Source organism: Pistacia vera, unplaced genomic scaffold (assembly GCF_008641045.1).
Source record: "Pistacia vera cultivar Batoury unplaced genomic scaffold, PisVer_v2 Contig184, whole genome shotgun sequence".
In the NCBI taxonomy this organism is placed as follows: domain Eukaryota; kingdom Viridiplantae; phylum Streptophyta; class Magnoliopsida; order Sapindales; family Anacardiaceae; genus Pistacia; species Pistacia vera.
In genome coordinates this window covers 533737-547119 of record NW_022195938.1, presented here as the reverse complement: position 1 = coordinate 547119, position 13383 = coordinate 533737, and the positions used below count along the sequence as shown (strand labels likewise).

Sequence of the window (13383 nt, the reverse complement as noted above, 5' to 3'; positions counted from 1 at the left end):
TTTTCAATAAAAAATAATATTTATATATAATTGTTTTTTATATAAACTGACACGGCATAAAATAAATGGATGATTATACGTGTAACAAAAATAACTTATTAAAATATTTAATAAATATGCATATGAATTACATTCATGTTAATAAAAGAGTAATATCACATTAGTTTCCAAATATTAGTTTTTACATTTAAAATTAGTCATTAACTAACTAGGAAGCATTATTAATGGGATTAACATTATTTTCAAATTCATGGATGTGCAAAATTCTACAATGAATGTGGTACCGTTCATATTAATTAAGATAAAAGTTAGATCCCTAACTTATACGGATAACATTATTCATATTTTTAATTAAGAAATAACTTTAACATTATTACAACTATGATCTTATAACGTTACACTAAATTACAATCGTATTACATTTATATTAAGTATGATGTATGCGAGCGGCCAATCTACACTCCACAATTGTATTCACTTTGAACAATAAAACAATTTGCCATCAGTTAAACTAGTGATCAAACTAGTAAACAAAATGAAGTTTGTTTATTCAATGTTAGATTTTACGGTTTGGCGTTGTATAAATATACTATAGTGAATGGTTAGAGAATAAAATCATTCAATTTCTTGAATAAGGGCATTTTTGGTTTTTAATTTAGCAAATGGTTATATGTGAAATATCCAAAATAAGGAAAACCGAAAGCAAACAGTAACATAAAAACATTTTTAAAAACCAGCGTCCCACAGCCGCCACCCCTCCACCACTTGCCGCCTACCCAACCGCCACTTACCGGCCAATCGACGGCGAGGCCCAAGACGCACACGACGTGCAGCAACCCGGCCCTGGAGTCGACTCCTCCGGATATTGAAATAGTGGTCTCACAGTCTTTGTTGCCACCGACCGCCTCACGCTGCTCAACTAAGCACGTTTAAAAAAATTCCGGTAATTTTTGTGTTTTAAATTTGTTTTTGGTAACGATGGTGGCTGTCACGGTGGTCCCGCCGTCGTGGTGGGTGTTTGTGTAGCTGGGTTGTATTGATTTTAATTTTTATACTGAATTTGTTGTATGAATTATTAATTTATTTTATTTTGTTATCACTGATAATCCTATCGATGAAATTTTGATTTTGCTTTTGCTTCAAATTAGACATGGCAGCTAGAGCATGAATAATGAAAAATGAATTTGTTTTAATTTTTATTAAATAATTCTGCATTAACTGACAGGTTCTTAGAACGAAAGTGTCACTTTTGGAAGCTCATTTGCCTTTGATTTTATTCTATGTGGCGTTTAGCATTTGCCCCAACTCTCATAAGAAATCTCCCATCTAAAAGAACCCCAATAAACTCCTTCTCCACTGTTTTGTTTTGTGAAAACACTTTGAAAAAATGCGAATGCTGGATTTTGGGGAGCCATTTTTCTGGGTGGGCTTCGAGTCCTAGCTTGTCTATATGGAGAAGAAAGAAGGAAATGAGCAAAGAGGGTTTGATGGTGGCTAAGGAGCTGAAGCGTCTCCAATCTCACCCTCTACGCTTCGAACGCTTCATCAAGTCCCATGTGTCTCGGTTGCTCAAGTCAGATCTCGTTTCTGTTCTCGCTGAGTTTCAGAGGCAGGACCAGGTCTTTCTCTGCATGAAGGTTTGTTTTAAATCGGTTTTGTTATTCAATTTGGTGTTTCTTATTCAATGTATGTTATGTTATCTTTATTGTTCCAGTGGTTTTCTTTGTATTTCATTGCCTTCAAATTTGGAGTTTTTAAATTTGTATAATAATAATGGTAGAAATAGGATTCTAGTTTGAAGTTTGATCTAAGGATGCTTTCTGGTAGGAATAAATGGGGTTTGATTTCCATTCATTACAATGTCGGGGCGGCTCTAACTCCATTTACGTTTGTAATTCTAGTAGGAGTTGTTTCTTCAGATTATGGGGACATTTCATTCTGTAAGGTGTGCCATTGATTGACAACAAAAGTAAAGCAAAAATATTTAAAATTTGTTTTATTCATTTCTTAGGGGTTTGGTTGTAAGGAAATGGCCTTTTACTACACGCTCACTTTGATTTCTTACACTCCTTCTGGTATGAGTTTGGCCTTCAAAATTCACTTTCTGGGGCTGTCAATTGTTAATGATGATTACAAATTTCAAGCTTACATATTGAGTTGGGGTAGGCAGGCTATCAACAGATAAATTTGGTGAAACAGATTGTAAGTAATGCTTGGCATCTGAGACTAGTGAAGAATAAAGATGTAAGCTGCACTACTTTGAAACAGAGTTGAAACACATAATTACTTTCCTTCTGGTTTTTCTCTTTTTCGTCTCTGTTTTAGAGGAAGTGGAAGGAAAACAATGTTTGTTGTTATACACAGCTGGGTCAATAAAAGAGATAATAAAGAGATCTTTAGTTGTCACCTTGAACATTAAATTAGACGCATGTCAAACTAGGCTCTAACACATGGTAACTATTTGCTGAACTCATCAGAAGCTCAAAACTTGTACACCTTTTCTAATTTCAAAGGTTTATGTTTGTTTTACAGCTATATGATTTGGTGCGCAGAGAAATATGGTATCGCCCAGACATGTTCTTTTATAGGGACATGCTTATGATGCTTGCAAGAAACAAAAAGGTGAATGAAGCAAAGTGGGTTTGGGAAGATCTCAAGAGAGAGGAAGTTTTGTTTGACCAGCATACGTTTGGTGACATCGTCAGGGCCTTCTTAGATAGTGGACTGCCCTCGGAAGCAATGGATATATATGATGAAATGAGAAGATCTCCTGATCCCCCAATATCTTTGCCATTCCGCGTGATCTTGAAAGGGCTAATTCCATATCCAGAATTTAGAGAAAAGGTGAAAGATGACTTCTTGGAGCTCTTCCCTGACATGATTGTGTATGATCCACCTGAAGACTTGTTTGAAGATCAAGAATAGAGAAGGGAAAGTGAACACAATTAGAAGGCGTTGATGATGCATCTTTACTCGGACTGCCAGAGGCATTCATTCTTCAGTAAAGTTTGCCATCACAAAGGGCTGAATGATTTCTTACGTCTTTGCCAGTTGGGATCAGTTGGCTTTCTCCGGTAGATAAACATTATCCAGGTTGCCAAGTCTCAATCCTTGAACCATATCGGGCATTGAGGAATATCCTCACTAACAGCTCCTAAAAGCATGGGCTAGTGCCATGTAATGAATTTTTGACAGACTCATTAGATATCATATAGCTGATTCTAAGGCATAATATTACTTTCAATAGATTTGGCTTAATTGTCGAACAATTAATTTATGTATCATTAGGATGAAGGTGGAATATGAAAATATCCTGTGTCAATTTTATTTGATCAATTTTGGCCTTACTTCTGTTGAATAGCTTATCAAAATGTTAATCCCTTGAAACTTGATTGCTATCCAAATGGGGTTCCCTGCTCTATTGATGCGGTTTCACACATTATTCAAAAAATTAATAAAACATGTTATAGTAAAAGAATTTTTTTCTTAAATTATATGGAAGGTTTTGAGCGGGAAAAATAATATGAATCACCAATTGCCAAAAACCATTGTTTTAAAAACGGGATCAGAGGGCAACCCGTTCTGATGACGGGGTCACGACATTGTTTTAAAAGTCGGATCGTTCGTTGGCCCAGTTAAGAGGCCGGTTCATGGGTTGACCGATCCAACCGAATAAACCGGTCTATCTAACCGGTATATAACAGTACCATCTTTAAACAATTCTATTAATCATTATAAGTTTAAAAACTAGTAAACACATCCCTAAAAGTTACAAGAAACCTCTTTAAGTTTAAAATAATGCAAAAGGACCTCAATTTTATTATTAATTAATTTTTCTCTCTCCCCATCACTTATTCACTTTCATCTTTCACTTTTTTTTCTCTCTCCCCATCACTCCCCGTCACTTTCTTCTTCCTCTTTCTTCTCTCTCTTTTTTTTTTTCTTCCTCTTTTTGCTTCGTCTACTGTAATTTTTCTTTCCTCTCCTCTTTCTCTTCATCTCCTCTTTTCTTTCTTCTAATCTTCTTCTTAGTCTTTCTCGTGTCTCCTCTTCTCTTTCTTCTTCCCTCCCCTTCCTTCTTCTTCTTTGTCAGTAGATTTTAGTGTAAGTGTCGTGAAGAAGCATTGAAGATGAAAATAGAAGATAATGAAACGGTGCTGAAATTGGTTTAGGGATTAGGAATATGAATTTTTTTGGATTAGGCGAACCGTTTTAAGCTCCGGGCCGGTCGGATCGACGATTTTGTACTGTTCTGTCGGTCCATTATCAGTCCAAAACAGGTTAATTAATATTTCCGATTTTATGTTAATCCGGACCGAAGTAAAGGCCGGCTCCCAGTCGAACCGGTCGGTCCGATCCAGGTTTTAAAACAGAGGGTCACAGTTCAACCGGTCTAACTGGTTGGACTGGTGATGTCATCACACATCATGATGATGTCAGCACATTTTAAAAAAAAAAAATTTTTTTTTTTAGATTTCTATTTTTTAATAAGACTGTTCAACATGATTCAAAGTTCAAATTCAACAACAATCCCAACATAATATAAGTATTTAACAATAATTCAAAGATCAAAAGAAGATTAACAACTATTGCAAGAGCAAAATAAAGTTAAATTTGGTCCCCTAGTACAGTTACTGGACCACTTAAATGAAAAATTAAGGAAATAAAGGCAAAATGGGTTACGCAATGCTACCAGGTAGAAAGATTTAATGCTATTATAAATAGAATTTTCAACTCTAAACAATGAGAAAAACGTGATAAAAAGCATCAGATTCAAATCACTTTAAATTATTCCTGTACATTTGAAGGTTAGTGTCTGAATCTTGATCAACAAAATGACTCAACAAGTCATAAAAGCACAGCGTGGAAATTTCAACATTATTGAAAATTGCAAAGATTTTAAAGAGATTATTGATAATTTTTCCGCCCAAAATGTTTTAGGAAAACAATTTCTTGAGGGTCTGCTTGAGAGTTTTGTGGTAGCGGTTATGAGGGTAAACCATCGTAGCGGTTTTGAGGGGTTTTCAGTAGCGGTTTTTAAAACACCCAACCTGTGCTTGGGAGTTTATTTTCCAGCGGTTCTAATAGTTTTTTAAAATGATAAATTTACATATATGCCTATAAAAATACCCCAATTTCAACTAGTATTTGGGAGTTTTTTTTTTTTTTTTTCAATTACCAATAATTAGTATCAAAGTTTCTTCCAACTTTAATTTATTTGTAAGTTCTTTCATTGTATATTATTTAATTCATCACACAATCATTTAAAATCTGTCATTTTAAGAGAATAAATATGTTGTCACAATGTTGGACTTCGCAAATTATCAATATAACAGACGCAACAGCAGTTTTTTGTTCTTTTCTTCAATCAGTGAAGCAAAGCCATAAAAAACAATATTTATTTAACAAACTGACAAGGATTCAATCAATCACCTAAACGCAAATAGAAAGAATCAAATAGAAGAAAAACCACCTAATTTTGTAAAACACAATGAAAAGATTAAAAGAAATGCAATTAAATTGTATACAGCCTGCAGAGGAGTTTACTAGATTAAAAGAACAAAAAGTTGAAGGGGAAAATGAAGAAGAAAGAAAGAAAAACCTTCATATCTCTAATGAAGGATTAAAAAGCCTAAGATAGAAGATTCAAAAGCATTGTAACAGTCATATAAATGTTGAAGATTGGATGGGGTTTGAAGAAATTTTTAAACCAGCAAAGGGATTATTGTATATGAATACTAGTGGAAATGGGGTTTTTTAGGATAAAATTTATAAACCAACCAAAACACCCTGATTTGGGGTGTTTTATAAACCCCTTAAAAATACACTACATTAGTTTTGGGGGGTTTTTAAACCAGTCAAAACCAGTTCATAAAAAATCTAGCAAGTAATAGTTTTTAAACACCTCAAAACCAGTCTAATTAAAAACCCCCCAAAACCAGTGAAAAAAAACTCCCAAGCAGACCCTAAAACATATATATAGGAATATAAATTATTAGTTTGTCCCCTCTCTTCCACTGCCGGCTCCACTTCCAACCTCACTTCCTCTCCCCAATTCCCATAGCTACCCACTTTCTCCGTTTCCTTGCTGCCATCCCCACACCCACTTCCTCCACTTTTGCTCTCCCGAAGTCATCGAAGGCCTTGCAAGGTTGGATTGTGACCTTGCAAAGCCACTATTGTGGCCATGATGGTGGCCTTATGAGGCCACTGTTGCAGCCAAAATGGTTGCCAAGCAAGGCCACCATTACCAATCCCGAGAGCCCGTCCACACAAGCCAAGCTTCATTTTTTCTCAACCCAATCAATCAGAAACAATCATCAAACAATCCAAAATCAAAATAAAAATAAAATAAAAAGCTTTGTTGATTGTTCTTCTCAGTCAAATGGGTTTGACTTGGTTTGGCCGAGTTTGACCACCACGCCCTCCAACCCTACCAATTGTCATGTTCTTCACAAGTCCCTAAATCCCCTCCTCCAATGCCTCCTCTACCACCACCAAAGCCTTCACCTCCACCTATACCTCCAGCACCACCGCCAACATTTTATTGACAATTTAGATGATCAGTATCAGAATCGCGACCGACCTAGTGTAATCTGACATAAATCCTAGCCGCCTTAGTGCAATCTGACCGAAATCACACCTGACCAAGTGCGATTCGGCCTTAGTTGCACTCTGCGAGAGAGGAAGACGTCGTTGATTTCCGGCGAGGGAGGAAGACGTCGTTGTTGATTTCAGAGAGTTCAATTGCGATTTGGGTGGGATTTCAGAGAGAACAGAAGACAAAGTCGAAACCGTGAGAATTTTTGCAGAGAACAGACAACAGAGACGAAGTTTATAAATTTTTGCAGAGAACGGAGTGTTTGCTGAGAAATTTTGGTGAGAAAGACTGAAAGAGAAGAAGATGAGAAAGGGCTGCGTGACTGCATCGCGTATTAGGGATTTTTAATATGTGGATCGGTTTATCTGCTGGTCCGGTTGGACTGGCGGTTCACTGATATTATTCGGTTTTCAACCGGTTTAAAGTGGCTCAATGTATAATAATGGTTTTGAGATTGACTCGAATCGAACATGTGACCGGTTCCCGGTCCAACCGGTTGGACCGGCCAGACCGGTTCGGTTTTTTAAACAGTGCCAAAAACTAGTAAACTACATAAAAAATCTCTCCGCTAAATAAGTGACGACCCCCGAGACGAACATGATGTGGCCGCCGTTCGACAGGCGACCTAGCCTAAAACCGGCTTCTTCGAGGACCAATTCGGCTTCTCTGTTGGTAGTTTACCATCTTTGTTGTCGCTAATCGCCACACTCGGTTGTAACCCACTAACTTTCATCAACTGTTGTAATTTTTTTTGTATTGATTCTTTGGACCGGGACTGGCGGTTCATTGATATTATCCGGTTTTCCACCGGTTTAAAGTGGCTCAATGTATAATAATGGTTTTGAGATTGACTCGAACCGAACATGTGACCGGTTCTCGGTCCAACCGGTTGGATCGGCCAGACTGGTTCGGTTTTTAAAACAGTGCCAAAAACTAGTAAACTACATAAAAAATCTCTCCGCTAAATAAGTGACGACGCCCGAGACGGACATGATGTGGCCGCCGTGCGACAGGCGACCTAGCCTAAAATCGGCTTCTCCGAGGACCAATTCGGCTTCTCTGTTGGCAGTTTACCATCTTTGTTGTCGCTAACCGCCGCACTCGGTTGTAACCCACTAACTTTCATCAACTGTTGTAATTTTTTTTGTATTGATTCTTTGAATTCTCGTGTTACTAATTTTTTGTTGGTCACGATGATGGCGGCTATCTTTGGTGGTCCTACGGTAGTGGCGGTTGTTATGGGTTGAAAGTATTTTCGGAAAACCTCAGGGACGGTTAAGTAATTTTGCACATCTAAAACTTCAACAAAACCCTTTTCATTCTTTGTTTCCTCGAAACATTTTACAAAACACAAAAACAAATTCCACTCCCTGTTTTCTTTGGGTTTCAGAGGCAAGACCAGCAGTTTCTCTTCATGAAGGTTCGTTTTCTTCTCGTTTTCTTTTTTATGGATTTTATTATTTGGTTGAAGTTGAGCTTCTGTTTGGTTTCCAAGAAAATTTTGGTTGATTTTAATTCCTCTTCATAACTGGAAAATAATAATTTAATTTAATGTTTGCTTTTCAGCTTTACGGCGGGGTGCGTAGAAAAATATGGTGCCGCCCAAACATGAAGTTATTCTCGTCAGTCCCATCTCTCACCTCACTATCTGATATCGAAACCCAGTTGAGAGTTCTCTGTGAAAAACCCAATTCTCAATTTGCAGATGCAGTTTCGTTGTTTAACAGAGCCATATGCTCGAACCTCTTGCCATCCGGGTCAGTTTGTAATTCTCTCTTGGAAGCGCTTGTGAAGTCCAAAAATTACGAATATGCCTTTTCGGTTTATAATAAAATGACCCGTATTGATATTTCTCCGAGTTTTAGATCCTTGAGTGGTTTAATTGAAGTTTTCGTGTATACACAGAAGCTTGAATTTTCATTAGGAGTGATTGGGTTGATAATGAAGCGTGGTTTTACTGTGAATGTTTATGGAATTAATCTTATATTAAAGGGTTTGTGTAGGAATAGTGAGGTTGATAAGGCTGTAGTGTTGTTTAGTGAGATTAAAAGAAATGGTGTATTGCCGGATATTTTTAGTTACAATACAGTCATAAACGGACTTTGTAAAGCAAAACGATTGGAGGAATCATTGAGTTTTTTGTTGGATATGGAAGCCACGGGTTGTTGTCCAAGTTTGGTTACATACACCACTTTGATAGATGGCCTCTGTAAGGATGGTTGGGTGGATGAGGCATTGGGAATATTTAAAGAGATGAAGAGGAAAGGTTTGGACGCAGACGTTGTTGTGTATGGTGCCCTTATAAGTGGTTTTTGTAATGAAGGAAGCTTCGATAGAGGGAAGGCACTCTTTGACGAAATGTTGGAGGAAGGAATTTCTCCAAATGTAGTTACATATAGTTGTTTAATACATTGTCTTTGTAAGATGGGGCAAGTGGAAGAAGCAACTTCAATGCTAAATACTATGATGGAGCGTGAGATTCACCCTGATGTTTTTACTTATACAAGTTTAATTGAAGGTCTTTGTAGACGTGGGAGGGCCACTAAAGCTGTTGATTTATTGAATTGTGTGCTAAAAAAAGGTGAAAAACCCAGTGTTATAACGTATAATGTCTTAATAAATGGGTTATGCCAGGAAGGTGTCTTGGATGAAGCTTATAAAATTTTGAAAATGATGATAGAGAAAGGGAAAATGCCTGATGTGGTTTCGTACAATACATTACTGATGGGACTTTGCAAGAATGGGAAGGTTGATGAAGCAGTGGAACTTTTTAATTTGATATTGAAGGATAGGAGATATGTTCAACCGGATGATATGACATTTAACCTGCTAATTCAAGGGCTCTGCAAAGCAGACCGTCTTGATGAGGCTATGGAGATTTATAATGTAATGGCTGAGAGGGGGAGCTCAGGTAATTTGGTAACTTATAATATTTTAATTGGAAAATATCTGATGGTTGGAGCAATTGACAAGGCCTTGGAAATGTGGAAACGCATAATTGAATTGGGACTTGTTCCAAACTCAATAACCTACAGTATCATGATTGATGGATTTTGCAAAATGCGTATGCTTAATGTTGCAAAAGGAATTTTCTGTAAAATGAGAGTTTCTGGGCTTCGCCCTACCTTGTTCGACTACAACACATTGATGGCATCTTTGTCCAAGGAGAGTAGTTTGGAGCAAGCCAAGAGATTGTTTCTTGAAATGAGAAATGCCAACTGTAAACCAGATGTCATCTCGTTTAATACTATGATTGATGGAACTCTTAAAGCAGGAGATTTTCAATCTTCCAAAGAGTTACTTAATGACATGCTTCAGATGGGTTTGGCTGCTGATGCTTTAACTTTTTCCACATTAATAAATAGGGTTTCGAAAGCTGGACAGTTGGATGAGGCCAAAAGTCTGTTTCATAAAATGGTTGATTGTGGTTTTACACCTAATGCCTGTGTGTATGATTCACTCCTAAAAGGTCTTAGTTCAAAAGGTGAAACAGGAGAAATCATTAATTTGATTCATCAGATGGCACATAAGGGTGTTCATCTTGACTCAGAATTAACTTCAACCATCTTGATATGTCTATGTAATATCTCAGAGGATCTTGATGTGGAGAAGCTTTTACCTCAATTTTCCCAAGAAATGTCAAAGAGGACAAGCTTCTCTTGCAATGAGTTATTGTTGAAACTACAAGAGTATCACCCGGAGCTTCTAGGTGCGTATCATTCTTTTTTCAAAACTGAAACTTATTGTATGTTGATGTGCTTTAGTTATCATCTTCTTAGGTAAAACATGTTTCCTTTCCTTTGATTTAGACTTTTTGTACTACTTATAGTGAGCGTTGAAACACTATTCTTTTTCTTTGGTTTTTTCTCACCCTTTAACATGAAAAGTGGGAGGAAAACAATGTTAGTTGTCAGACACAACTAAGTAACAGAACTTGTACACTGACTCTTTTAATATATTTATATTTATATATATACCTTTTGTTTTTTTAATTTCTGAGGTTTATGTTTGCTTTACAGCTATATGAAGTGGTGCACAAAGAAATATGGTACCGCCTAGCCATGCTTCTTTACAGGGACATGCTTATGATGCTTGCAGGTAGTGAAAAATGAATGAAGCAAACTGGGTTTGCGAAAATCTAATGAGAGAGGAAGCTTTTTATATTCAGCATCTCTTTGGTGACATCATCTAGGCTTTCTTAGATACAGGACTGCCCTAGAAGCAATGGATATATATCTGATGATTTGAGAAGATATCCTGATTCGCCAATATCTTTGCCTGGTGTGATCTTGAGAATTGAGAGAAAGATGAAAGATGAATTGTTGGAGTTTTCGCTGACATGATCGTGTAAGATCCAGCTGAAGACTTGTTTGAAGATCAAGAAAAGAAAAGGAAGATTGTGATGATGCATTGCTATTGTCAGTGCAAGAGGTAAAGCTTGCCATAGCATTCTCGAGTAAAGCTTGCCATAGCAAAGGGTTGATAGATTTCTTAAGCTTTTGCCGGTTGGAATTGGCTGTTGACTTCTACAGTAGATAAACGTTATTCAGGTAGAAAAGGCTCACTGTCTGAACATTTGAGTTGCCTTGAGGAATATCTTCATCGTTATTACTGGCTTCAAAAAGCATGGGTCAGTGCCAATTAAATGCATTTTTAATTTACTTATTCGAAAGCATGCAGCTGATTCTAAGGCATTTTATTACTTTCAATAGATTTTTTTTTTATGACCAACTTTCAATAGATTTTTCTTAATGGTCGAATTTCATATCTATATAATTAAAGTGAAAAGATAAAATAAAAAAATAACATCACATTTTGGACTTTCTATGCTTTGGTCATTTAAAAACATGCTGACTAGTTGTAAAATTTTGCCTAGAATCTTTCTTTGAATGGCTAGAAAATGGGATCTTCTTATTCTTCGCTTCTGCAGGAAACTTTTTCATGTCTTCAAGGAGATGCAGAAACGCAAGTTAAGCTTGTTCTTGAATTTGACCCACCTCCCAATCAACAATAATTTACTGTTATCTTTCTATATCTCTTTCTTCCTGCATTGGAAGTTTGAACTTTATCAAAGGGGTTTATTTTATTAACCCCTTTTATGAAACCGTTTAGTATCAAATTCTATCAGGTCTTTTTTTTTTTTTTTTATTTTAAATTTGTAAAGGGGGGTTTTAATGTTTTTATGGGACGGTTTTGACAAAAGTTAATAAAATTTTGACATTGAAAGTTTGCCAACTGACTGTGCCCAGAAGGTGCTTGATGAATTTCCAGAGAAAAATTATTTTGATTGGTGGGTCGCTTTAATAGAAGCATCATTTTCATATAAAGTCAAGTCTTTTAACAAGGCCCCTTTCTATCATCTCACAAGGGGCCACCAATTAGACCCCAGAAGTGGACTATAATTTAAAATAATTAATAAAAGGTAAAATTCATTCATCATTAGTCTTCAAACAGAATTTCTCTTTTTCTTAGTTGCATCCCAAATTATATTTATTTATTTATTCTCATTATCATCTATCATTAAAATATTAATAGCTCATCATCTATGATTCTTTTTAAGAAATGAAAATGTAAAATTTTGCATTAAAAAAATATAAATGGATGGTAGTATATGGGCAATATGATAAGATCCACATCACTTGTACAAATCCTAAACGTTAGCTAAAACAATAGTCAAACCCACCTAGCCGTCTTCTTAAACACATAAATTAAATTTAGTAATCCAAAAGGTTTTTACTACGGGTTTGGTGACCATCTATGTATATGATATGAATATAGATAGATAAAAATACATATTCTTTGTTTTGGGTTCTTGTTCCTTAATGATTTAGAAACGAAGGGATGGATTTAAAATTCAATATATATATATTGCCTTGGTCCTAGTAAACATTTAAATTCTTGGTGCCTATTCCAAGGATAATTATACTATAGGTAACATGTAGAATATTGGCAATTAATACTGGCCTCACATGAGGTTTAAAAAAAAAAAGTAGACACCTAAGTATTAGAACGTAACAAAATGCCCCCAACTTTTATATAAGTAACAGAAGCCTCCCCATGCTTTTGACATTAAATTGTAAACAATAATGTAAAAACTGTAATCATTATTTTGCCTTAGAACAAACATAAACCAATGGTGTGTTACATGTTCTAGGCTTAAATGCATGTATTTTAAAAGTTACAATATTAAATAGATTGATTGACAATAAGGTTGAGGGGTGCTATCATTGTTTTAAGACTCATTATAAAAAATGATTTTTAAGCGTTTTTCATATTCAAGTGGATAAATTATGTCATTTGATTTGATTAATAAATTCAAATGTGAATTTGTGACGATTCTCAATATTGGGTATGAAATAACGAGTATTGCTTTATACAATATGGATTTCAATTCGATAATCTTCAAATTAATAAATTATGATTATATCTTTGTTTTGTATTATTATAGTATACCGTAACATGTTGTCTTTTTCCTTTTCAATGCCATATTTCATCAACGTGATTGCAATTGATGATTTTAACGGTGATTTTGAAAGCAACAAACTTTTTTCCTCACCCTTTAGATAAAAAAGAGTCATCATTAGACGTTAGGGGAGGATGTTGTCACTTTCTAAGACCTTTGGGGTCCATTAGATATCAAAATAACCCTTTGACCCCTGAAAAATCAGAAACCAACTTCAAGTCACTCTTAATTCAGGGACCAAAGTGTCACTTTCTGTTTCTTAGTGAAGAATTAGATGGACCTAACTCCTAAGGGACTGGAGTGTAACGTTTTGCTTTCT

The 13383-nt window shown here is 35.9% G+C and overlaps 2 protein-coding genes across 6 annotated transcripts; both read left to right on the top strand.

The window, feature by feature from the left end:
• The first annotated feature begins 830 nt into the window (after positions 1–830).
• On the top strand, positions 831–3157 carry LOC116126845 (pentatricopeptide repeat-containing protein At1g62350-like). The gene is made up of 3 exons (XM_031412523.1): positions 831–943; positions 1226–1637; positions 2533–3157. Exons 2-3 carry the CDS (start codon positions 1281–1283, stop codon positions 2923–2925), a joined length of 750 nt encoding a protein of 249 aa, XP_031268383.1. The 5' UTR covers positions 831–943; positions 1226–1280; the 3' UTR covers positions 2926–3157.
• Positions 3158–7956: 4799 nt separating this feature from the next.
• On the top strand, positions 7957–13360 carry LOC116126780 (pentatricopeptide repeat-containing protein At4g28010-like). 5 transcript variants are annotated; one of them, XR_004127533.1, is made up of 4 exons: positions 7957–8021; positions 8168–10310; positions 10700–11231; positions 13299–13360. XR_004127533.1 is itself a non-coding variant. In XM_031412448.1 (3 exons), exons 1-3 carry the CDS (start codon positions 8016–8018, stop codon positions 10711–10713), a joined length of 2163 nt encoding a protein of 720 aa, XP_031268308.1. In that variant the 5' UTR covers positions 7957–8015; the 3' UTR covers positions 10714–11523. The 5 variants fall into 5 exon arrangements, 2 of the variants coding, with proteins under 2 accessions (XP_031268308.1, XP_031268310.1); XR_004127534.1 differs by lacking the exon at positions 13299–13360 and adding an exon at positions 13165–13291; XR_004127532.1 differs by lacking the exon at positions 13299–13360 and adding an exon at positions 11532–11725.
• The last annotated feature ends 23 nt before the right edge of the window (positions 13361–13383 follow it).

Excerpts from the sequence above, each read along its gene's own strand:
- LOC116126845 (XM_031412523.1), top strand. The coding sequence starts at position 1,281 with ATGTGGCGTTTAGCATTTGCCCCAACTCTCATAAGAAATCTCCCATCT. Across the intron at positions 1,638-2,532 it reads AGGTCTTTCTCTGCATGAAG|CTATATGATTTGGTGCGCAG; the intron begins GTTTGTTTTAAA and ends TTTGTTTTACAG.